This window comes from Melospiza georgiana, chromosome 4, assembly GCF_028018845.1.
Source record: "Melospiza georgiana isolate bMelGeo1 chromosome 4, bMelGeo1.pri, whole genome shotgun sequence".
Lineage (NCBI taxonomy): Eukaryota > Metazoa > Chordata > Aves > Passeriformes > Passerellidae > Melospiza > Melospiza georgiana.
The window spans coordinates 23,058,037-23,083,061 of record NC_080433.1 but is presented as its reverse complement, the minus strand read 5'-3'; the positions used below and the strand labels follow the sequence as shown (position 1 = coordinate 23,083,061).

The following is a 25,025-nucleotide window of genomic DNA, read 5'->3' as shown; positions in this document are numbered from 1 at the left end:
ATTTGTAATCATTAAAAATGTATCCTATCCCTTTCTTAAACTCTCTTAGAATATTATTACACAACTCTGTATACTTCCTTATCATTCCTGCCTCATGGGAGATCAAGACCATTCATAATTTTAGGGTGAAAATTCAGTTTTCTCAGATTGCTTTGTTTCATGCATAGTTTGGTTGTCTCACCCTGGCAGATTTATGAATTCATTAGCAAAGTTGAGCTCCCAAGATTGTAGATCAGCTGACTCAGTAGTCCAGGTGTACATCTGAAACGAGTTATTTCACTAAAAATAAGGGTTCTGGATGACTACAGCAAACCTTTATCAGCTGCTTATGCTCAGGCTAATAAAATACATGCAAATGAGAAAATATAAATATTTTCTCAGTGGCTTCAGAGCATTAGGGAAGGTTGCAGCTCTTAGCTGCAGAATGAATCCTGCCTAATGACAAGTGAGAAAGTTGCCCCTAACTTGTAGCTGAAGTTAGTTGTCAGTAAATCATCACAACTGCAGCTGTTATTTTTATAAAGCCGACTGTCTCCAAAAATTAATTTGGGTATTTTTCCTCAAAATGAGGTCTAATGTATACAGTGTAAGGCCAGTTGTAGAACAGACAACAGTCTAAGATTTTCTGACCTTTATCAGAAATAAATCTAAGAAATTAAATATTTATTTTACCACATGCAAGTATGTAATGAATCACTTATTTGCATACAGCTACATTATGGTATTGTCTTTAATATCTTTACATCTGCTATGGAGACAGTTTAGAATTTGTCTGTGAATAGAGAGTTTGTGCTCTGTTGTGGAACTTTCTCATCAGTTAAATTTTGTGATTATAAGGTCTGAATGCACCACCGACTCTCTAAAATTAATACTCTTGTAATAAAGGGACCTTTTAACTTCTGTATCAGACTCTACTGTGGGAACTGCTAAAATCCTATTCCAACTTGGATGTTTATGATGTGGCTGTGGGACAGTTCCCAATGACCAACTAAATGTGTTAGTGAAAAGGGGAAAAATAAAGGTAAAAGGAGAGGAATGAATGGCTGTGACAGATGACACTTGTGGCATGTGCAGGTTTCTTGACCCCATCCTGCTAATAACAGCTTGAAGTTCACAAGTTGGCCTTCAGGTTGTACTTCAGAGCATTATTTTTTAGGATTCATGAATGTTGTCTCTTCATAACTGTTTGGAGAACAGCTGTATTAAATAATAAACATGGGAGGGTGGAATAAAACACAGCAGTCTATATTTTAAATTATAAAATTCATGAAATAAAGAGGAATAATTTTGTGGCCTAGGTGGTGTAATATACATTTGCTCACCTTTAGCAGTACTAAAGCTCTGACTGGAAAGGCTTTGTCTGCAGCTGGGTAGAGACTCACACGTGCTTAACTTCCAGCATTTGTGTAGTGAGATGTTTTTAGGGAAGAGGCACTGAGAAATGTTAGTGCTGTGTCACAATCCAGAAGGTTTTCTACCAGCAACTCCTTTTCATAGGTTGTTTCAAGTAAGGCAACTGTCAATTGAAATCTAGTATCTGTTTGTCATAAACATTTTGTTGAGGTTGCTGCCGTGGGAAACCACATGTTTTCTTAATAATCAGAAATCTTTCATGCCACTTATATTGCGTCCTTTGTAGTAAGCTTGTAATTTCATTGCAATGGCATTCATGAGCACATACTGGATGCATTTTTAAGCCCTCTTTAATGTGAGAAGTGAACAGAGCCAGACTAGGAGTTAGGTTTGGATCACAGCCTTTTCTTTTCCTTTTAATTTTAAACAGCTTTCTCAACCACTGTCATGCTCTGGTCGTGTTACTCATCCCCTTACTGCTGCCACAGTGCACCAGCATTGTCTCTCATGTAGTCCTGATGCATTTTTACCCATGTGGTTTTGTCTGAGTGCAGATGTGCCTCTCTTCATTTCAGAGGGATTTACCTGTGTGCCCTTGCAGTAACCGAGAATTAGCAGAAGCTCCGTGGCTTTCTGCACTTTGGTAATGCTGTGTTTTTATTTCTCCTGGAAGAGCTGGCAGCTCTTGGAGTGTTTGTTAGGACTTTCAGGGCACTAAGAAAATACAAAACCACTGAATACAAAATGATGCTGAAGTTACTTGCACAACCTTGCTATAAAAGATAGAGGCAGATCAAAGAGGGGGCATAGAAGGTATAACAAGGATGTTTTTAAAAGAAAGATTGCAAGAGGTGTAAGCTGTTAGCCTTAGAAAAGGCTGAGTGAAGATATGATAGCATTTCTTGTATGTATTAACTAAAAGATTGATGCAGAGAGGTGAAACCAGTGTGTCTGTAGGTAAATAATTTTCCAGCTCCACGAGACATAAGGCTTAAAGCAAAGCAAAGGGGCTGCAAATTTGGTATAGGGAAACCTTTCTAGGGTAGAGAAACTCTCTAGGGAATTGACTGAGAAGGTTAGAAAACCACTGGTGGTGGGAATCCTGTGAACTTCTGCTGAGAATGGTTTAGATGGTCTTAATCCTATGGCAGGAAAAAGGAATTAAATGATCTCCTGAATTGCCCTATTTTCTGTTCTAGGCAGAGAGAAAGCTTGTGAGGCAGTGCTGATGTGTTTAATAAATTCTCTTGCTCTAGCTCCTTTTGTTCTTCCTAATAACCAAAAAATGCAAAATGTGTATTGTTTTTCAGGCATCTCTTCTAAACATAACTTTCCTTCAAAGTCAGGGGAAAATAATTCCTTCATCAGAATCTTCCCTCATGAAATGGTTGTTTCTCTTGGCAGCTTTTCTTTGCAGTGATTCACTGATTCCCTTCAAGAAAAGACAGCTAGATAAAACTATGAGGATAACCAAAGCAGTGTAGGTAGGAACAGAGTGAGAGCTAAAATGTCACAGGAAAGTAAAATCTGGCATAATGAGCTCATGCATTTCTATGGTCCCCTTGATCATAACATTACCAGCACCTTTCCTTTGAGTGGTGCTGTCTTTGGATCGTGCATGGCTGCATTTTTTGCGAGGGAAAACAAGATTCTGGACAGAATCCTTATTCATGAGAAGATAGCAAAAATCATGAGTGAGGACCATTTCTTCTGTTCCTGATTAGATCTTTGTCATGGTTTAACCCCAGCCTGCTTGCATAGTAATAATAATAATAGTAAAAAATAGTGAGAAAGGGGAACAAGGATAAGATGTGGACAAACAGTGAAAAAAGGCCTCTAAAATGTGATTCTTCAGACACTTCTTTAGTCTGCTTTCTGGGGTAGCTGAAATTGTGATTGCCAGCAGAAGGGAGGAGGTGGTGTGAGGGTATGAATCTTAAAGCAGGAGGAAAAGGATGGGCATCATCCTTACCTCCACAGTGACCACAAATAAGCTTAGAATGGTGCATTAAAAATGAAAACTGATGCATTAGACCACCCTTCTATTTGCTGGTTTGCTGAACTAAAAGGAAAACAATCACATAGCCTCCAAACCCTCAAATTCTACTCAAAAAAACAAATTAAAAAAAGAGACTACAACTAAATCTTCCTTTCCTCCATCCTTCAGATGTAATGCTCTTGCTTTAAAATGCCATCAGTCTTTAATTAATAACAACAATAATAAATAATAATTTATTTATCTAGACCACTGCTAATTACCTTGTGCCCTCCCTATTCTGTGGCCTGACATCAGGAAATACTGTGTATGACTTAAGCTCTTCCTTACAGCACATCACCTGTTGTCCTGCACATCTCGTCCAGTGGCTGAGTGGACCTCTGATACCTCAGAGATGTCATTGTGGTACTGCTCAAATACAATGACTTTAGCTGGACAGCAGCATGTAAGAAATTCAAAATAGTCAAGGAATTAACAGTTACTTGTATTTCTGTCCTCCAAAAATGGTCTTGTTCTGTGTAATGATCACTGAAGCAATAAATTATTGCTTATTAAGTTATAAAATTGGAGCATTTCACTACCACCACAAAAATTTACCTAGATTCACTGACACAGATTCTGTCACTCTGCTGGCTCTTGATATGCATCTCTATCTAGTCCCCCTCTCTGATCCTCCCAGCTGATACTCTATAAAATGCAACCATTGCATGAGTTGGATTAAAATGCCAATTTCATTGTTGTCCATTCTGTTGGATATAATTCAATAAATTTTCCCTCCCTAAAAAGCTTTTAGATTCATACCCGCAGTGCTGTTTAAGAGATTAGCAGTGAGGCTGTACTCAGTTACTAACAGGATTGTACTTTCCAAGACATGCACCTGATTTCCAGACTGAGTTATTCTTCCACAACTGATAAGAAGCTTGTTTTCATCATTCTTACTGCCTGCTCAAGTTGCATGATATTTTACAGGTGTCTCCTACATTATAACTATCTTTAAGCTACTTTAGTCAAGAGCCCTGAAAGAAATAAAATTAACTTTGCAAAAATCGCATAGTGATCATGTTACTTATATTTATCTCCCTAATTAATTGTTAATTGGAATGCATGTTAACCATGCCATTAATTTTCTCTGGATCGACATCACACTCACAAGCTTTTGATTACCTGAATTATCTCATTTACTTCTAAAAATCTTCTTACATTTCTACAGGTCCTCTGAAACTTGCCATTGTTTTCCAACAAACTGAAAAAATTATGTATGTGTCCCCCAGCCAGCTCTGCTGAAATAACTAGGTACAAATTGCATAGAAATGCAAATATCAAATTGCAAACCTTAGTATCAACTCATTAATGTCATCCTGAATTATTCTTGATATGGAAATATTTAATAGGCTCAGCTATACCAAACATCTTTGTCATCCCAGATACACAACAGGAGTGCTTATTGATCTCTTTTTAATTAGCTGTTAAGAAGGCCAAGATTTCCCTTATTAATGCATCACTACCAACATTCCTGCAGCTTTGGTTTACTCAAGAAAATATCAAATTCCTTTTATTCCTATCAATACTGGCAATAGCTTGTTCTTTGCAGCTGTTTTTCATGTGGTAAATGCCTACATTCTCAACCTCTGGCTTGTATTCATTATTATTCTTTTTATAAAAAACCAGTTCCAACTTTAAGTCTGCTTAGTTTTCTAATTAATATGATATTCCCTCTGGAAAAGGAGGAAGGCATTTTTCAGTATTCATGAGAAATACTCTTACTTAACATTCTTAGTTTATTGCACTTTTATTTTTTTTTTACAGTGTTAAAGCTTCAAATTGTTTTCCTCTGGAGGAACTGGCTTATTTTAAAGGTAGAAATACAGTGGTTTGGGTGTTAATCATGCTTGCACCAAACAGTGTAAACTGGTGTGATTTCCTGAACAGAAGTGTAGATATATTATACATAAAATATATAGTTATACACAGATAATGGTAGTAATATTTAGTAAATAGTGATATTTATATATAGTTTTTACTTAATAATCAGATCTTCTTGAGGTATAAATTGTGTTGTTTTATTTTTCTGTATTATCTACTGTGTGTAATTCAGTCCCTGAGTAAAGACAACGCTATGAAATGGGTTTGTCTGTATTCGAGGTAGAATTGATTTAAACTGTTTTCCTTAATAAGCCTTTGATATGTACTGATGGGGTTTTGTTTCTGTATATTGTATGTAGAAGTTTAGATTGGGTAGGGTTTATTTGGTTGGTAGAGTCACGGGTGTTAATTAATTAGGTGGTTTTTGTTAGATGTTGTTTCTAATTTTTGAAATGTTTTTTACTTAATGTTTGTAAGGTGGTTAATAGTCTAATATACTTCTTTATTTTGTTTGTAGTTGGTGTGTGATTGGGGATATAGTATACTTATTTAATGACATGTTCCCTAGCCCAGGTATTGATAAGGTGTTTTTGAACTGAGTTCTGTTGTTTGATTTAATCTTTTTAGGGGTACTATGTTTCTAAAGGACTTGTGTTTCAAGGCCTACAATGGTGCTTCTGCCCAGTTTTGAACTGAAACCACCACAAGAAGTTACACCGATTTTTAGATTTGTGATCTATATGCTAAGATAGCTCTTGGTGAATCTGCTTGTGCCACACACAGCATTTTATGTTAGTGAGGAATCTTTTGCCTCCCAACACTTTGTAGGTAGCACAATGTTTCCCCTCTGGTGCCCACATCTGTTACTCAGAATTCAGTTGCTCGTGGTGTGTTAATTTTCACCCCCTCCCCCTTTTGTTACGAGCAGGTGCAATTGTTTGGAGATTTTAATTTGATTCAGTAGGTTGGAGCAGACACCAACTAGTAAACCATGTAGTATTTATAGAATACAGCATATTCATATACAGCTTATTTTATAGGTATTTGGCAAAATGTGTCTCTTGAGGTGTCAGCAGCAGTGTAATTTTTACAGAAATTGCCATTCCCTTTCTTTTTTCCCGAGGCTGCTCCATTGTAAACACCTGAGAACACTTTTAGCAGCGCAGGAGTTGGATTCCCTGCACCAGGTTGCTGCAGCACCCCCTGGGCCATCCTGTCTGTGGCCCCAGTGCACACAGGGTTCATGCACAAAGGCAGAACTGACCTCTGCTCTTGTGTCCTGATGCCTGTGTGAGTCCAGGATGCTGGAAACCTCTGAGACGCAGAGTTAGTTGGATGTATCAGTGATGGCGATGACAGGTGCCACCAGTCCTCCTGGTGGTGACACCTGGGACAGTCCCTGCTGCAGCTGCTGTTGCTGAATCAAGGTGAAGAGAGGAGGAGTTTGGTCTCACCCTGTCTGGGAAACACCAACGAGGGCTGCCAGTCAGATCAAACAGTCAAATCACTTCTCACTCTCTGTCCCAGGAAAACAATAAATAATAATCCCATGAAAGTCTCTGATGCTAATGAAAAGACATTTTTTGAAGTGTTTCCAACCATCGCAGTTGCTGACCCACTTTCTGAGCGACTGCACCCTCTAATGGGGTAAAACAGATTGACTTTCAAAGCAGTCAGCTTATTTTTCTATTGTTTATTCCTTTCTGGCCCTTACACATATAATACAACAGCCTGTTCTCGTGACAGTAAAACAAACAGAGTCCTGCTGGATGTAGATTACAGGGGACATATGAATATTCAGTAAAAACTTCATATGATTCATCTCTACTCTGGGTTAATGAAAAGTATGTAAACAGCTGTATATCTCCATGGTGAAATGAGAAAGGAATTTTAATCATAGAAAGGAGAATTTATTTCCCTTTAAAAAAGTGAAAAAAAATTCTAGAAAAAAAATTGATTTTTTTCCCCTAATGTGCAAAGCCATGTCATTTTACCAAAGCTATGTGGGGAAGTGAACATTTGAACAATGAAAGGAGATGAAACAGACATTTATTCATGATTTTGCATCTTGTCCAACAGATAATTCTCTAATGGACCAATGAAAGCCAATGATGACAAGTTGTGGTCAACAGTCCTTGAATGTGCTGATGGTTCTGCTTTCATTACTCTTGTCAGCAGGTAATTTTTATAATTTATCTTTTACCGATGTGTGCCACAGCAAAAAAATAATTGCAATTTAATACAGGGTTTCTACAAAATAAACAAGACTAAATAATTGTTAATTGTCTAATAAATCAGTCATAGAATCATAGAATGGTTAGGGCTGGAAGGGACCTTCAGGATCATCTAGGTCCAACATAAATGAAGCCTCTTTGTATTTAAGAACTGGAAACTGGAATTTGAAATGGAATTGAAAATTCACTGTAAGAACAAAACAGACTGAAAAGTTGAAATAGTAACTTTATTTCTTTGGATATGCTACTTTTTCAGTTCACCTAAAAGAAAAGAATAATTTCTATACCACCATAAAACACACCCATTTTGCTAAATAACCATCTACTGGAAGCAGAGCAAGTCAGGTTCCAGGTGTGTGTTTTTCTATGTGCACACCAGAGAATGTGAACTACCTGAAGGATTGAACTTGGAATCTGTGTAATTTTCCTCAATCTAAAGAATTGACTGGACCAGAGGTGTTTCTCCTGATGCTTGGTAGTTCTGCTCTAGATGTTTGCAATTAGCACACAGAAAGGGTTTGTGTGGAAATGTGCTCTTAGACTGAGAGTTAGTGGAGTGCTCTGATTATTATCTGTATTTGTTCATCAGAAGTAATTTATGGCATTAGGGTTTTTTTGTAATCATGAGTGAATATTTAAAATAAAATTTTCAAACGTTGTCAGTCCAAATAGATTTGACCTTACATGTTTTTAGTTCAATGTCTTTTGTCCTCCACTCTTGAGGCAGTTTTTAATACAAAAAGATGAGTTTTTTCAATCACTGCTTCTTATTCTCTTGTAGTACATCACATCCCCAGCCACCAGAGTTAAAATTTTCCCAGGCACCATGTTTCCTAAACTATCCTTGTGCTCCAGTCAAAATTGTTACTACTGAGTCTGTGTCTTTAACATTCATAAAATATTAATACTCATATCCTCACCAGTCAGTTCAGGCATGAGTTTTGTTGACCACAGTCTCATTGCTTGTTTGCAGTGTTCAAGTTGATTCTTGCTAATGATAGTTTATTATTTAGCTCTGACACAGCTGTTTTGCTAACAATGTTACAATATTGTCAATTAGAGCACTCCTCTGCTCATCTTAAATCATTGTTTTCCTTTAGAGCCCTTCCCCTGGAATCCCCATGTATGGAACTTCCTAAGTGTGGAATTGTCCTCCTCCTCTGATGGACTGGGATCAGGCACAGGGCCTGGAGCTACTTCTTTGTCTTCCTCTAGCCTAAAGAAATTTCAAAAATCTACCTCCCTGGTGTAGTAATGAACTTGGTTATCGAGAAGTCTTCAATGAAGTGATCCAAGAGGGATCAAACATCACAAAACTGTTCCAGCTGCTCCAGGCTCTTCTGTCAATTTTTAAGTTTTTACACCTTTGCCACTCTTTATAGGGGACTTCTGCTAGAGCTGTCCTGAGATCCCACTCCTCCCACCAATTTCCTCAAGCTGATACAAATTCCTGTGTTGGAGTTGAGTGGGACACTGTGGTTACACTGTGCAATGCACTATGCAAATACCTGTATTCAGCCACTGGTGTATTCCCTCAAACCCTTGTTCCCTCAAACCCAGACTTTTTTTTTTTCCCCTCTCTTAGAAGTACTGCCTGTGAAGTGCAATGTTTTTATTTGAAACCAATTACACACAGCTTTTACTTCTTGCATAATTTATCTATTATCCTTGATAACTATTGGCTTTGTAAATGTGTTTCTTATAATTTTGTTGCTCCTTGGATTATTGGTGTTTTATTATCTCATGTCCTATATTAGCATGTAGAGTCCAGGCTTAATTTGAAATCATCACAAGTCATTCGTGACAGCCAAACTGCTCCTGCCTTGTGGAATTTTGCCACTGTGATCTGTAGGAAGGGGTTTAGGTCATTGGTAACTCACAACACATTTTACAGGAGGAAATTTTTTATTATTTTTCAGCCAGCCAGTGTAATTTTTTTTTTGTCCAAGACAGATCAGTTTCCATAAAGGAAAACTACTGTCTTTATGCAGTGAATGATAGGGGATGTGGGGGAGAAAGGATACTACTCTCACTGGAATATAAACCTCATTTTTAACCTGAGCTGAAATGAAAATCTAATGGCAAGATTCCCTTTGCGTCCCCTAGATTTACAGACTTCCATCTGTAACATATTGCTTCACTTCCAGGTCTTTGGTATACTAAGATTAACAATCTCAGTAATCAGTTTCTGGGTTGAGAATACTGAAACTTGTGGTATTGTATTTCAGTGCCAGCAAGATCACAGTGACGTTTTAGGGTTGGTGAGCACTCACTGGTTTTACTGAGCACACAAGGAATGCATAATAAAGGGAGGAGCACCATGCAGTCATGCTGGAAGGATGACTTTCTGACCACTAACTCTTAGATTGGCTTTGCAAATCTAAACCGTTTCGTTTAAAGGATTGAAACACATTTATAAAATCAGTGCTGACAGGAAGACTTATATTAACAAGCAAAAATCATCAGATTATTTACACGTTACAGCATTTTTTCTTTGAAGTAGGAAATGAACATCCACACAGCAAGTTAACATGTGGTAAAATGCATACATATGGATATTTCTGTGGTTCCATATGGAAGGCTGATAAACACCAGCCATCCAAAGACTCTTGGGGCTTTAAAAATTTAGTATCTAAATTAAAAATGTACATTAGGCAGATCTCTAGCTGTGACTAGATAGAGAAGTAACAGTTTGACATTTGCTGGCAGTGTATTTTTTAAGGTAAAGTAGGTAAGTCTTGTGGTGATGAAGCATGACAGACTATCCTCTTGAAATCAGTTGGAACAGAGAGAGAAGCATCTGTGGCAACTGTTTTCAAAAATAGCCTGAGAATTTGCATTCACAACTCCAGACACAGCCGCACCTTTGCAACAGACAATTTAAGGCCTTTACATGTACAATGCCTTTATCTGAAGTATTTCTTTAGAAATAAGGTCCTTTAAACCTGAAGATTTAAGTGAAGTTATTTTCAGAAAAGAAACAAACAAAAAAAAAACTTGGAAGAAAATAAATCCCATTTTGTTTATTGTCTCTCTTTGTTTATTGTATCCACAGAGAAGAACAGACAGCAATTGAAATTACACAAATTATAATAAATTGAGGAAGTGTTTTCTCTGTGTGCTAGGTCTGGCTAGAGTGGGGTCAAGGCTGTGTTTTAGGTTGGTGACCAAAGCAGTGCTGGTATCACAGAGCTGTGGCCAGTGACAGGCTGGCACTGCTGACCCAGACTGACCAAGGTGGTTTCTATTCCATGGGATGGATGCTCAGCAATGAAATTAGGGTGGGAGTTTACTGAAAAATTGCTCAGAGACTGGCTGGACATCATTCTGCTGGTAGTAAGTGATTGCTTTGTTTTTTGTTGTTGATGGTGTTGTGGGTTTTTTTCTTATTTGTTATACAGTGTTTATCTCAACCATGAATTTTTTCTTTGCTTCCTGATTCCCTGGCCCATCCCACTGGGAGGGGGAAGTGAGCAAGGTGCTGTGTGGTGTTCAGCCCAGCAGGGGTAACCCACCCCACACTGACTGCCCAGCTTGAATGGCATTCAGTCTCACATCGTGCCTTTATTTAATCACCAACACATTTTGCTATTTTAAGGATTTGCTTAGGACTATTTCTTTGCAGACATCCCTCCTCCTAGGACCTGATGTTGTCTTATTTCTCTCTTCCTTCTATAATTATGCTTTCCTCGGTTTTCATTCTCAGAGAAGTTTGGGGATTCTTGTCTTTTTAAAATGTGCAAAGGAGCCATGTAGGGATCAGGGGACACTTCCAGATATGCAGTTAAACCAAACTTTGGCAGTGACGAGCAGGCTTAACCCCTGAGTGGTAGGGACGAGACCAGAGACCATGGGGCACAAACTGACCCAGAGGCTCCCTCCAAATGTCAAGAAATGCTTTTCCTCTGTGAGGGGGACTGAGTAATGCCACAAGTTGCTTGTGGAGGATGTGGAGTCTCTCTCCTTGGCGATACTCAAAAGCCATTTGGACATGGTGCTGGGTATCAGGTGGCCCTGCCTGAGCAGTGGATTTGCATGAGATGACCTCCAGAGGTCCCTTCCAGCTGCAAACATGGAGGTTTTTCACAACATAATCTATCCTGGCACACTTTTATTACTGCTATGTTCATTAAGGAGGGGTGTGGAGCAAAGTACTTGTTCAAACAAACTCATTCCCATGCAATTACATGCTGTGTGGATTTTGTGACAGAATTTGAACATGCAGATTTGTTACAAGAGTTTCAGAGGGTATTGAAAACCTAAGTGTAAAGAAAGTTTCTTTACATCCTCACATTTGGAACGCATATTTTTTTCCGAGGTAGAGCAAGAAGAGGTAGGTAATTAGTGTTCTCAATATCTGTATACCTTTAGAAATTACTTTCTTCCAGCACTTTCAGTTCCTGGCTGAATTAATCTACAAAAATGATTTCATCTTTCATGCAAGTAATGATGCCAGGTATATGTGTGCATACATAAATATTTGGAGTGGGCTTTCTTGACTCAGACTGCAGTACAATATTACCTTGTCATCAGCCTAGTACTCTGGTTTTTCTTCTAGGCTCCCCCTCTCCACACACAAATAAAGTGATCTCCAATGTCACAATCCCTAAAATTTGTCTTAAAATTAATATATTTTATAAAATTGACAAACAAGAGTATTAGGAATAGGCTATTTTTTTTTTTAGGCAAAGTAGAAAAAAATGAGGATCAGACAGGCAAGGTGCACAGATGCAGTTTCAGATCAAGAGGGGCTCTGTGCAGAGGGGTAGTGCCATTCAGCTAAATCCATGCAAGTCATTATGTGTAACCTCTTGTACTGGTAAACTGACAGAAAACTCATGCACCAAATTACAAGAGTTAATTCAGTCAGTCCAAAGTGAATATATAATTTATTAATTGGTGTAACGTTATGAACTGCAGCTGCCCACATCATTGCTGAGCCTCAGTTCTCCAAAGAACAAACATTTCACTCCTGAGAGGATTCAGACTCAGCTTCCACATTTCACATTCCTTAGAGCTTAAGTCCTTTGGGGTGTCTGTGTACATGCACTCTTAAATGATCTTGTGAGGCCTACCATAACACAAACTGTGAATGTGGAAACAAACATTGACTCCTAAAAGTGTGGCATTCACATTCTCTGAAAAAATTCCTTCGCCCAGGATTTTTCTCCTGGGAAGATGAGATGCCTCTGAGAAAAGGAAAACAATTCTTATCTCATTTGCTTCTCCTGTGTTGTGCTCATGTGGAATGTCTTTGGGGATTGTTTACCCACAGGTGATTGTTTCATTGGATTGTGGTGTGAGTTGTTTTGACACATTGGCTAATCAGGGCCCAGTTGTGTCAAGACTCTGGAAAGAGTCACGAGTTTTCATTATTATCTTTTTAGCATTGGGTAAGTATCCATTCTGTATTCTTTAGTATAGTATAGTATTCTTTAATATAATATAGTACCATAAAGTAATAAATTAGCCTTCTGAGAACATAGAGTCAGATTTATCATCCCTGCCTTTGTTGGGGCATTCCCTGCAAATACAATATAAAAGTCTTTAAGGAAGCTGTATATGTTTGCTTACGACCATTTTGGAAGGGATTTCTACCCTGTCCCTCTGCTCAACTGAAAAACTCAGAAACTCAGGGAAACCAAGATGAGAAAAGAGTATCAGTGGACAGCTTCTTTTTTACCCCAGTAAAAGTGATGGTGAAATCAGTGTGACACAGGACTGCAAAAAAGAAAAATGTTCTCAGAGCTGTAATAAACACTTTACATGAGATCTTGTTAAAGAAGAAACGTAAGAACTCCCAGGAATAACCTGTATTTTATTAGTTCTGTCTATTTGCAAATTCAAAGTTGCTCAGATTTGTTATACTGTTTGTAATGACTGTTTCTGATACACTCTTCCTTATCAAAGACTGACCTTTAGAGAAGAAGAAAAGAAATCAGAAACAGTAAACCAAGTGCCATCAAACTTTCATTGCAGTTTCTACACAGACGTTTTGTGTTTATTAAGTCGTTCCAGGAGAATCAAGCATGAACATTGTTGTGGGTTATGGATATCACTATAACTAGAACAGTAGTGTGAAACAATTTCCCTAAACACTTTTGTGCCTCTTAACATGGAGGGCATTACTCCCTTCCCTTAAAACAAACAATGATAATCAAACATAGAAGCAACAGAACTCAAGATATAACAGAAGTCTGAACATTGTTACCTTTAAGTACTAAATGTTAAAACATTGAAAGTTCTGTACTACTGATGTTTTCCAGAAATCAAGCAACAGTTGTTTAGCCTTGAAAAATGAGAGTTGATATGATGCAGATAACACAAGTGACTGACAAAGCCAATGTTGTTTTTGTTTTCCAGTGTTGTCCGCACATTTTCGGGTCTGCGAGCCATACACGGACTACAAAGGTCGCTACCACTTTGGTTTTCACTGCCCCCGTCTTTCTGACAATAAATCTTACATCTTTTGCTGTCACCATAACAACACAGTGTTTAAATATTGCTGCAATGAGACAGAATTTCAGACTGTTATGCAGATGAACTTAACAGGGAATGCAGATGGATATATGCATAAGTAAGTAAATGAGTTCTAAAGTACTCCTCACCAAACTGTTCCTGGTCTAATAACAGAGTCTGAGGTGCACTTAATGATGGAAGCAATTAGAATAATTGCATATACAGAAAACCATTACTAAAAGGTTTTTTGTTGTTGCAGAGCTCCTAAAAGAAAGAATATTTCAGCTTTGCTTTCTTCGCTTTGACATGGGCTATAAACATTGCAAGGAGAGTAAAAGTTCCATATAAATGTGACAAATAAAAAGTTACATATAAAAGTTAGAAAAGTCTTTGCCCTGACCCTAATTTGATCCAAACTATGTTTAAATGTGCATCAGTAAAAATAAACCCCAAAGCTGTTCATAGGTGAGAGAGGAAGTGAGCTGACATTTTCCATATCAACCCAAATGCCCTTTTTGGAATCCCTGATGTTTTTGAATCTTAACCTCTTGTAACAAATCACTAGCCTTGGGGAACAGAATGTATTTGCTTTTATACCAACATTGTGTGGTCTCCTTGCCTGTTACCTGGGATACTTCCATGTTCTGCTGAGGGCTGTCCCCCAGAATGAATGTCAGTAAGTTTTTTATTTATAAAGAAATAGGAAGTAGCAAATAGATCTTTGTTACTGAATATCTATTTACAGGAACAATCGCTTGTGGTCAGTTTGCTATTTAGTGTTGACATTCTGGCCACACTGATCGGCTGTGATTTCCCTTGGTGTAATCCCCAAGATCAAAATCTGATCAATCTGCTTTCTCTGCCATTTTATTCTGGTATCCAGCCTCTGCAGGACAAGGAAGGAGCAGATTAAAGACAGGTGGAATCCCAGTGTATGGACTGTTGTTCGCAAGAGGATTTTGGTGTTTTCTGTGGTGCCAGTCAATTGATCTGTTGTATTCACACCAATGGGAGCAAGTGCAGGGCTGTTAGGAGATGATGGTGCCGGAATACAGATGCTGGCTGGTCTAATTCATTGTGTGCAGCTGTGCTCAGCTTGAGGAGTCAGCAAAGCATTGCCTTCCTTAACACCCACCACTCACACAGAGCTGCCCAGAGAAATTTCAGTCTTGCACAGACATAAAGTTGCATTCTCTAAATTTACCGGTTGTTAATGTGTCAATCACCTGCAAAGACAGACAAAAATAGACTCTACCCGTATAAGATATCTTTAAATCAATGTGGATCTATACTGTTGTGTTACTTTATGTGCAGTTACATCCTTCAGGTGAAATTTTCTCGCCTTGGCTTTGTAGTGCATCTGGGATCATGAGAACAGATCACACAGATTGCTGGGAAGACACTGTAGTACCAAGCCTGTTATAGACTATCCATGTTCTCCACCTTTTGTGCAGCCCAGACAACCCAGCAGCTTTCACCTGGAGCTCCCCAAATATGGCAACATAAATAGTTCCAGGCCACCAGGTGGAGTTTATAGCCCCAGTGCTCCTACACATGCTAAAAAACCAGCACACACACATGTGTGTGCTCTACACATGCTAAAAAACCAGGGTGTGCTGCCCCTCTGTGTACTGGGGTGGCCCTGCTCCCTCAGCAGCCCTGGATGTCAGAGAGGTCCTCACCAGACTCTCAGAACAGAAGGGCTCTGCAGGCAGTCACAGACAGTGCTAGAATCTGCTGCACACTTAGAGTGGTAAAATGAGCTTCAAGAATGGGCTCACGAGGCTGTTGTCCCCATGCTTTTCCAGGTCTTTGTCCTGCACACAGCAACTTTGTTTCATTTCTTGCTGTGTTGTTCTGTAAACCCTGCATCAGCACTGCTGACCACCCTGTCTCACAAAAGTCAGGATGTTACCATCAAAGGCAGTTCTGACAAGCACTAAGCCAATGCTTCAGGCTTTTCCCAGTGTCTCAGCAGCTCCTCTGTGTAGTCATGACCAGAGCTTACTCAGGGAAGGCTCTTCTGCCCTTTCTTTCACCAGCAAACTGGAATGTAGAGGGCAACCAGCCTTTCCAAGGCAGAGGAACAGGTCCAGGCTGATTGCAAAAGATGCCCTGGGACACAGAGCATTTCTCTGCCTCCAGTGTTGTTTGCCTGCTCACATCTGCACATGTGCACACATTCCCAAAAAAATAAATCCAGGGGTCTTCACATCACAGGGCTGTTGTGTATGCAAGCAGTTTGGAAAAAAAATTAGTTTGGTATTCTGTGAACTACAGCGTTTATTTTGATAAAAATATTTAGAGCAAAAGTATTATATTAGTTTTCATGTAGAACTATTTTTCAAAAGTCAACTTGTTCAATTGTGGTGCAGAAAGAGGAACCTGTGTAGGTTTTTGTTGGTAAGATTTGTGGTTGAGAACCACCTGCAGACTATTTACCATCCAGTCCAGGACTTCCTAAGAGCATCAGCTGTGTGAGAACTTTTGCAAAGGTATGTGACATCCTACTGGATACAGTAAAAAGCCTCTGGAGCTGTAGTGTAGATAAGTGCAGGAATGGAACTGGTGTTGCCTTGTTCCTCAAACATCACTTCTGATAAATCTCTCAGGAGCACCAAAATGAAGAAATGCTGCTTCCTATGTAAAACTCCATCCATGGAGTAAGACAGACAGGAGAGATCTCCTCACCCTGAGCTCAGTGATTTTGCTAGAAAACTCCCTGGTATTTTTAGAAGGAGCAGAAAGAAGAAAACCATATGTGCCTACATTAAAAACATTGCAAATAGCTTCTTAAGTAATACTCTGACTTTATCTATCGTACACAATAATTTGGATTCTAATGCTTCCAGGCTTCAGTTTACAGTGACAAAGTCAGCTTTTTGTTTAGATCTAATTTCACACACCACTGAAAAAAAATCTAATGAAACCTATTGTACTGTGGCAAGGGAGAATAATTTAAGATATGGGAAAAGCAATGAACTTTAAAAAAATGGATTATAGTTTTCAGGGAAGAGTGATTCAACAGTATTGCTTGGTTTATTTCAATATTATTATTTGGTTTATTTTTCCCCTTAGCCATTCTTGTGATCACCAAAACAAATTTCTTGTTTTATAATACAGATGAGGGAAAAAGTTAATGAAGTGACTTGAGACTTCTTTGATATGGCACCGCTCAAAAGGCACATTTGTCTTCACCAGTTCCACAATGCAACTATAGTCACATTTATTTACATTTTTCCATTACTATAACACGATATTTATATGTTTTTTATAAAAGGAAAATATGGGAGTATTGATCTTTGTAATCATGCAAATTAATCAGTCTATAATATTTTTGAATGTGAATAACTCATTTAGTATTAAATATAGAAATAAAAATTATGTCTAACAGACAGGAAAAGCTCTTTAATCCAAACTATTTTCCCTTAAAACCATCTAAGAAATTGTTTAGCTATTCTTAAAAATAGTATTCACTTGAACCTAGTTTGTCTAGTTTTCATAGTCAGGTTTTTTGTTGTGCGTATTTTGGTAGATTATCAGTAGTACCACTATGATAGGGGTCCTTAATCTGCTACTGCCGCATGGGTCTGGCAGTCTGTAGTGTATCCAAGGTTTTGCTTATCTCTTAGTTTGATTTGTCAGCGTGGAATGGCTTTTGCACACCTCATTCCAACACTGGCACCCAAAGCAGTGTGAGAACAGAACAGCACCATCTTTCTCCAGGTACTGAGTGTCCCCTGCAGAAATGGTATTTGCCTAAATAGCACTCAGAAAAACAGCACTCTTTACACGAAAGAAAAAAAAATCAGCAATCCTACTAACAGCTGTTGCAAAAATATTTGGCAGGAAAGACCTCTCATGTACGGCAGGAACAGATTCCTCAGGAAAACCCAGGATTGGACAAAGGCCTGGAGATAATTATAAAGAAAAATGGGGGGGAAATCTCATTTAAAGTGTAGATGCAAAAAGTGCACTGGCTTCCTCAGCACCAAAGCCGTAACCTTGCATTTCCTAGGGGCAGCCCTTATTGTTACTAATCCAAGGAACTGCCCCTTTTAAGTGGAGCAGGAGGGAACTATTTCCATGACCATCTGCCCACATTTAAACTCTGCAGCTGTAGAATTCAGCCTGCAATTGTTCAGATTTGCTGGCTTTTTCAAACCTGAATTCCCAAATGAGTTATTTTTTGTTCCTGTTCTGCACATAAAACTCAAGAAAATCTACTAAAAAGATATAGGCTAGTCAACCAGCTTGTTATCTGTCTCAGAAAGTGAATGAATGAGATGGATGCAACTTGATACACCCTGTAATGGAACAAATCTATAATTTCAATCTCAGCACTTTTAGAATCTGTTCACACTTCAGTTTTAGTAAAAATGAAAACAAAGACCAGGAAAATCAGATTGCAAGAGTAAACTGACAAATCATTCAGGTCAGTGAAATGAGAGAAGTTTTTGGATTCTGAGTTCTCTTCTGTGTTTCTGGCCTTACTGTTAATCCATGTAAATAAGATTGTTTATTTTCTAATGAGGACATACATCTTGATTTGCAGGTCAGTTTTAATTTTTATTAGTAGCCATCAGAAAAACTGCCATTTTCTTCCACCTTAATCGTTGGAGAAACAGAAGGTATCAATGTATGGAATATCCTTCTGCATACTAAACATACTACTTACTGTTTTTACTTGTGATTTTTCACAAGGCACTTTTGATACTGCTGTTGTCCCATTGTCTGTTAATTAATGTAAAGCAGCAGCCTTTCATTTTTTGTACTTGTGAGAAACAGATGTTTTTTAGGAGGAGCAGATGAATAGCTTACATATTGACATGATTATTAAAGTACTGCTTTAAATTGAAACACTCAAAATAGCTCTAATTTTCACTAGTCAAAATTTTGGTGGATAAAATTAAATACCCAAAATACAAAAAAAAATTCTTTTGAGTTAACTAGAAGGAATATTTTTGCTTCTCACATTGTTGCCAAAACAAATATGCTTTTTTAAGTGTGGGTCAAATACAGCTCACCTGTATGCAAAATGGGTCCTATTGGAAGTAATGATGAACAAGAATGGGATTTATCCAAGTGCATTTCTTCCTGACTTTTCCTGCTTTTTCTTGAATTTTATTATTTTTAACAGAAAATAGAAGAATTTACCCCCAGTAGGACTAAATCTACTGGAAGTCAAGAACAGCACTGCTGAGAAGCCTGGATTAACCAGGTCCTGTTTTACTTTTAAGGGCCTGAACTGCAGATTTTAGTGCATTACTAAGATCTACCCTCTGTTGTGTGAAGTTAGGCTTGCATGTGTAAGTTTAGCAGAGGTAAAGACTCTGGAGTTAAGGGTTTTCAGAATATTAAACTTTGCCTACTTCTAATCCTTCTGGAAATGTTCTGTTTTCTTTCTATTTTTTAAATTTTAATTCTAGGCTTGTAGTCCTAAAGTTATACGGGAAGTGAGCCATTAACAGCTTGGACCTTCCTCCTGTTACTTAGTTATTTAAAATGAAACTTCATTTAATCTAAGGGCATTATAGCTGTGTAGTGGAAAAATCATTCCCTGAAAGGAAGAATCACTCTCTTGAAGTGCTGACAGACAGTAAAATTCTGATTTCTTGTTTCAAATACTGATTTTTTTAAAGTATAAAATGGAAGAGTCATACAATAGTTTAAATAGAAATGAAAGTTCAAAGCAGAGACTTGAAATATTTTGATCCAGAAAGGCTGGAGGACATATTTTTAAAATACCAAATACCCTTCTGTTTTGCATGTCTTCTCATCCTTTTTTTTCTTCTTTAAGCTCTTCCATTTTGATCAATGTCCTAAAAAAATATGATTTCTTCCAAGTTTTTCTGACTGGCTGTGAAAGGAGAGCACAGTTGAGTGTGTGTTCAGCTTTGAGTTCAGCTCGATGCCGATGTGGGTTACCCACCCATGACTTGGATATAATTTTTCTGAGACTGCATTCCTAATGACATTTTTTACTAATATCCCTTCAGCTTCCTCTTGGTTTTATAGTTTCCAGTACATGTACTTCCACATTAGCTTATGGATCTAGATCAGCCTTTCTTTTGCTTTCTACTTAACAATCTCATTTTTATACATTTCTTTCTATCTCAGTTCTGATCTCATTCTCCCCACTCACACAGTTTCCAATCCAAACTGCATTTACACCTGACAGTCATTTTTCTTTTAATAATACTTCATCTCCAGCAGGGCATTAGCACTTCTTCCCCTTTTTGATCTCCATATTTTTGACCCTTTACAATTTTTCCTCCTGTTTTTCCCCCCTTTCCTTTAATACCATTAGTCATCTGTCACAGATTTACAGCTCTCTGCACCATATAATTGCCATGGTCTTTATCTATATATACACATTATAAATACACCAACATATACATCTCACTGTTGTACATACTTTCCTTCCTGTGAAGTGCATTGTCTGACATTATTTTGCCAATGTTCTTCCTTCCTAAAATTTATTGCCAGCCATATTAAGAGGTCTCTTTAGCAGCCACTCTGGAAAGCCTATGGACAGATGAGAAGGACAAAAATTTTTTTAAGACAGGTGGATTTAGTTTCTAAAAACCATGCTTATAGCAGTATTCATATTGGAAAAAATAGCTTAATTTTAAAGACACATGCTTTGGAACAATATTTTGTTTCAGACATCAATAAATAATTAATGAAACAAGCAACCTTGATGAATTAACGCAGTGACCACTACTGAGAGATAGTTGTTGTCCCTTTTCTTCCTTTCACAGCAACTACAGTGCACTGTTGGGCGTGTGGATCTATGGCTTTTTTGTGGTGATCTTACTGATACTGGACCTTTTATATTACTCTTCAATGAACTATGATATTTGCAAATTTTACCTGGCCCGCTGGGGAATCAGTGGAAAGTGGATGACACCGGGCCAGAGTCGATGGATTAACCCTGCTCAGGACCCAAGACAGACACAGCCTCAGCCAGAGACACAGCCTCAAACTCAGCCCCAGCCTCGAACATCACAGACAGTACACACCTTAAAAGGAGATGCTTTAAGCCCACCCCTGGTGTCTTTTCAGAGTACATCTGCCTGGTAAGTAAGCAAAGCCATACTGAGATATATTCTTTTGCTGTTTTGACGTGTGAACAGTCCCCTGTGTTTGGAAGCACCTGTGAATTCAGGCTGAACAGCACCACTTCTAGCACATAATTATTTACATCATGACCTGTCTTATTGAATTACTGCTTAGGAGTAATGTCTTACTCTGAAATATATTAAGTCATCTTTTAATCCTTTTCTTGGAGAAACAGGTGCTGCCATCTTTCTGTGCTGAACAGTTTTACTACTATGTCATGCAAACAAACTACAAATCTGCATCAACTATAAAAGTAGTTCTGGTCCCAAAGACTAATTGCTATGCGTATCTGTTGCTCTGGTTTTAAGAGACTTTACTTATAGTGACGTTGGGATAGCTTCCACGTGAGATGTCACAAATCCTCTCTATTTGTGGCATGAGACACAGAAACAACATTAAAACCAGGTTAGTTTTTTATATGCACAGCCAAAAAAGCTTTGCTTGATCTTATTTGACAGAGTGACACAAGTAGGCTATTGTAAGGTTAAATGCTATGAAACCAAGACAAAACCTCCAACAAAACTCCTCAGACCAAAAGGGAGGCAGATCTAAGGGAGCAAGCAGAACTTGCAGTATAAATAGAAAAAATTAAACACAGCCACGGGGCAAAATGACGTTGACTTATTTTGGACTCGTTTTGCAAGGAAGATGAAAGCAAAGGGAGAGAGCTGAGTAAGACATTTCTCTGAAAAAGGTGTCAAGAAAGGCAGGGACTTTTCTTCTTACCAAGAAAGCATTAGTACTTGGAAGGATGCAGAGTGAGTACCGAGTCACCACTGTGTTTTAGAAGAGTTCCAGAAGGCTGAGTGTTGAGTTTTGGCAAAATTAAGTGATCTAAGAATGTGCAGGGTGAAAAAGATGACAGCAGTTCCTGGAGCTGTGGAGCACATGAAGCCTCAGCACTGATGTCAGTCTGAAACCTTTGGGTATCGCTGGGTTGCAGATGGGATGGTAACAGTAATGTTCCTTTGATTTCATCATTTGCCCTTTAAGTGTAAATAGAGAGCAAATAGAGCTAAAGATTTGTTGCAATAGGGAAAGAAGTGATGGTTAATTCAGTGATAGAGGAGGTTGCTTGCCACTGGAGCCAGTCCTGGATGTATCCAGTGCAGATCAGGCTGAAGGACCATTCCAGCAGCGCTTGCTCAAAAAGAAGAGGCTGAGGCTGCTACTTAAGAGAGAGAATTCCTTGTGCTTTGTTGTGAGCGTTCTCCCTTTCACTTCCTCTTTCCTTTTTCCTTGGTCTAATTCTTCCAGCTTTTTTGCACATTGATTTTTGCAGTCTCCAGTTAAAATTGCCATGTAATTTAAGAACACTTTTGTAGTACAGTAATGGTATTCTGGCTTAATATGTGTGTGTACATGTACAAAAATGAATTAATCTGCTAATTTATGTACTATTAGTTTGCTCTAACATTATAAGTTGGAACAATGCAATATTCTTGAAGGCTTGATTCCTGATCACTTCTCATGACTGACTCCTGTTCTGTTTCTTTGCTTTTCCCAAAGCGTTAAGCAGGCCGTGTATGTTAGGATCAGGTGAGCACATCCCATATGCTCCTTGTCCTGTGTTGGCAGGAGATGAGCATTGATAAGCCCCTCCAGTAACACTCCTTCCCCAGTGAGCTGTTTGTGCTCCCCTCAGTTTCCACAAAATTGTTCTTTCCCCTAGTCCTTTCCTTGGTCAGTGGAATAAATAAGTAGATGCTTCCTTTTCAAAACCCTATTTATCCCCTGTATTTTAGCATACTAGCTTCTATATTTTCATTCTTGTAACCTGCAGCTTTTGGAACTTAGAGCCTTTGAACCAAGAGCACAGATGATTCAGTGTGAGTTGGATACAGAAAAAATAGCAATAGGCACTGGTGATCACAGGCAAGATGTTTAGCATGCAAAAGAGGATTTTGAGTAAACAGCTCCCTCAGAAAATGACAGATTTGTGTACTATAGCAATTGCTAAAACAGTGGGGAGTGGGTTGCCTGGCTATTTATTTCTCTTTTAGATAATCTGCAGGTTATATAGATGAAAATATGATAATTTTGACCTACAGAAATTAGGCTTAGTTTCAGAGTCTGATTTTCTGCTGCAGTCTATATTTGATGAATGACCTCAGTACTGTCTTCTCAAAATGTAACCATACTATCTGTGAAGAAGTGAACACTTACTGGATTTGTAATTTCCATCCCCATTTTTAAAATCACTGAGTCTATTAAAAGACCTGTTTTACATTTTCTACCTGAATTTCCATTATTCTAGATTATGACACCTGCTTTGGTAACACACCAGGTTTCCAGTCTAAAAAAATCAACTTTTCAGTTTATGTTGCCATTTTAATGTGTCCTAAACTTATCCCAGCTTTTCTGTCTGCAGGGAAAACAAGTGTTTTTCTTTAGCACTTCACAAACATCCTGTGTGTGTGTGTGTATATATATATATGTGTGTGTGTGTGTGTGTGTTATCCTACCGTAAGAATGTGTACAGATAAGCATTTTAAAAATGCAGAATAGATCAGAATAGATCTTTGAATCCTGACAGGTATGGATATACCCCCAGGCATAAAAAACTTAAATACAGTTTAAAATATTTTGCAAACAAGTTTTTAAGTTTTTGTGATGACAGATGTTGTTCAAGTTGTTAACGTCCTGTACTACATTCATCTGAGCACAGCTACAAATATGCCCATTCTAGAAGACACTACATGATGACATGCAAATCCCAGTACTGCAGAGAACTGACAGTGTAAGGAACTGTCCCAAGAAGGATGTCAGGATTAACCTATAGCTTGTAAAGTAGTTTTTGGATCTTCCTGGATCAAAAAAAATATGTAATTGGTTTTTATTTCAGCATTTCTTTCCTTGCCCTAGTTTAAGTGCTATGAATTGGCAATGAATTGGGTATGTCAGAGGGAAAAATCAAGCAAGTTATAATATAGAGTGGGTAGAACCCATCCCTATGATGTTTAAACATTTGTCACAGTGGATCACTTCATTGTTTACTTGAGACAAAGAGAACCATGTATAGCCATAATATTATTATAAGTAAAGAGGTCTGGAATCCATTAGGCAAGCTTCTGGCTGCTCTTGCAGTGTCGTGCCAGGATAGGAAGGAAAATCATTAATCTCAAGAGCATCCAACCCCATTCGGACTAAATGGATGAAGCATCCTGTAGTGTGTGGATTTTGCAGCCCAACTAATGCTGATTTCTTCTTTAGTATGAAAACCACCTGAGGGCTGCCCAAGGCCTGTGTGGGCGGAAGGTCAGGGTGGATGCACCTTGTGCAGCCCCAGCCCGGCACGGCCCGCAGTGACTGAGCTCACACAGCTCACAGAGCCGAGCCTTCTCCCGTGGCGATCCTGCAGAGCATCAGCCGCGCCCTCCACGCTCCCTGGCCCGAGGCAGAACCTGCACTCTGCTTACCTGAGCAAGCTTTTACACCTGGAAATGGAACTGCAACAAGCAGCAGGCAAATTATTTCTACTGCTCAGCAAAGTAAAAGCCAGGGAGGCGATAAAATGGAATATTGCCAGTTGGGGAATCGAAATCCTGACTGCTGAAACAACTTGTTCTCACAACTGTGGGAATATTGTTAATTAATAATAATTAAAACGGACTAAAGAGGAAGATCACATTAAGAAGCGTGGGCCAGGGCAGCCTGGCAGAATTCGTCCAGGTCCTCTGTGGCTGTGTTTTGTTCTGGATGTGAGAGGAAGACCTGATCCCTCAACCTTGCACTGCTGATGTTAAACTCCTCCTCACCTCCATCAAGGATGCAAATCACAGGGAATAAATACTGTCCTGAAGTCCAACGTTTGCTTCTGTGTTCTATGCCTTTCTGCACAACAGCAGGCAGAGGCACTGCCTGTGATCACGCACGTGCTCTGTGACTCTCAGTTTCAGAAACCTGCTGCTTGGCTAGAATCAGGAAAGAAGCAGCCCGGCAGGGTTAGCCCCTGTATTTCCTTCACACAGCTGGAATGGATTAGGCAAAGGCAA

General features: G+C 38.6%; 1 protein-coding gene across 4 annotated transcripts in view; it reads left to right on the top strand.

Annotated features, from left to right (window-relative positions):
- Positions 1–25,025, top strand: part of SHISAL1 (shisa like 1) — a 73,533-nt gene that overhangs the window by 27,311 nt on the left and 21,197 nt on the right. For 3 of the 4 annotated variants that reach the window (XM_058023539.1, XM_058023538.1, XM_058023540.1), the window contains exons 2-5: positions 7,292–7,390; positions 13,810–14,023; positions 20,670–20,987; positions 24,244–25,015. In XM_058023539.1, coding sequence (XP_057879522.1) covers positions 7,321–7,390; positions 13,810–14,023; positions 20,670–20,987; positions 24,244–24,259 — 618 coding nt within the window. In that variant the 5' untranslated portion in view covers positions 7,292–7,320 and the 3' untranslated portion in view covers positions 24,260–25,015. Of the gene's footprint in view, positions 1–7,291; positions 7,391–13,809; positions 14,024–20,669; positions 20,988–24,243; positions 25,016–25,025 lie in introns of those variants that run through there. The other variant, XM_058023541.1, reaches the window with a different exon arrangement.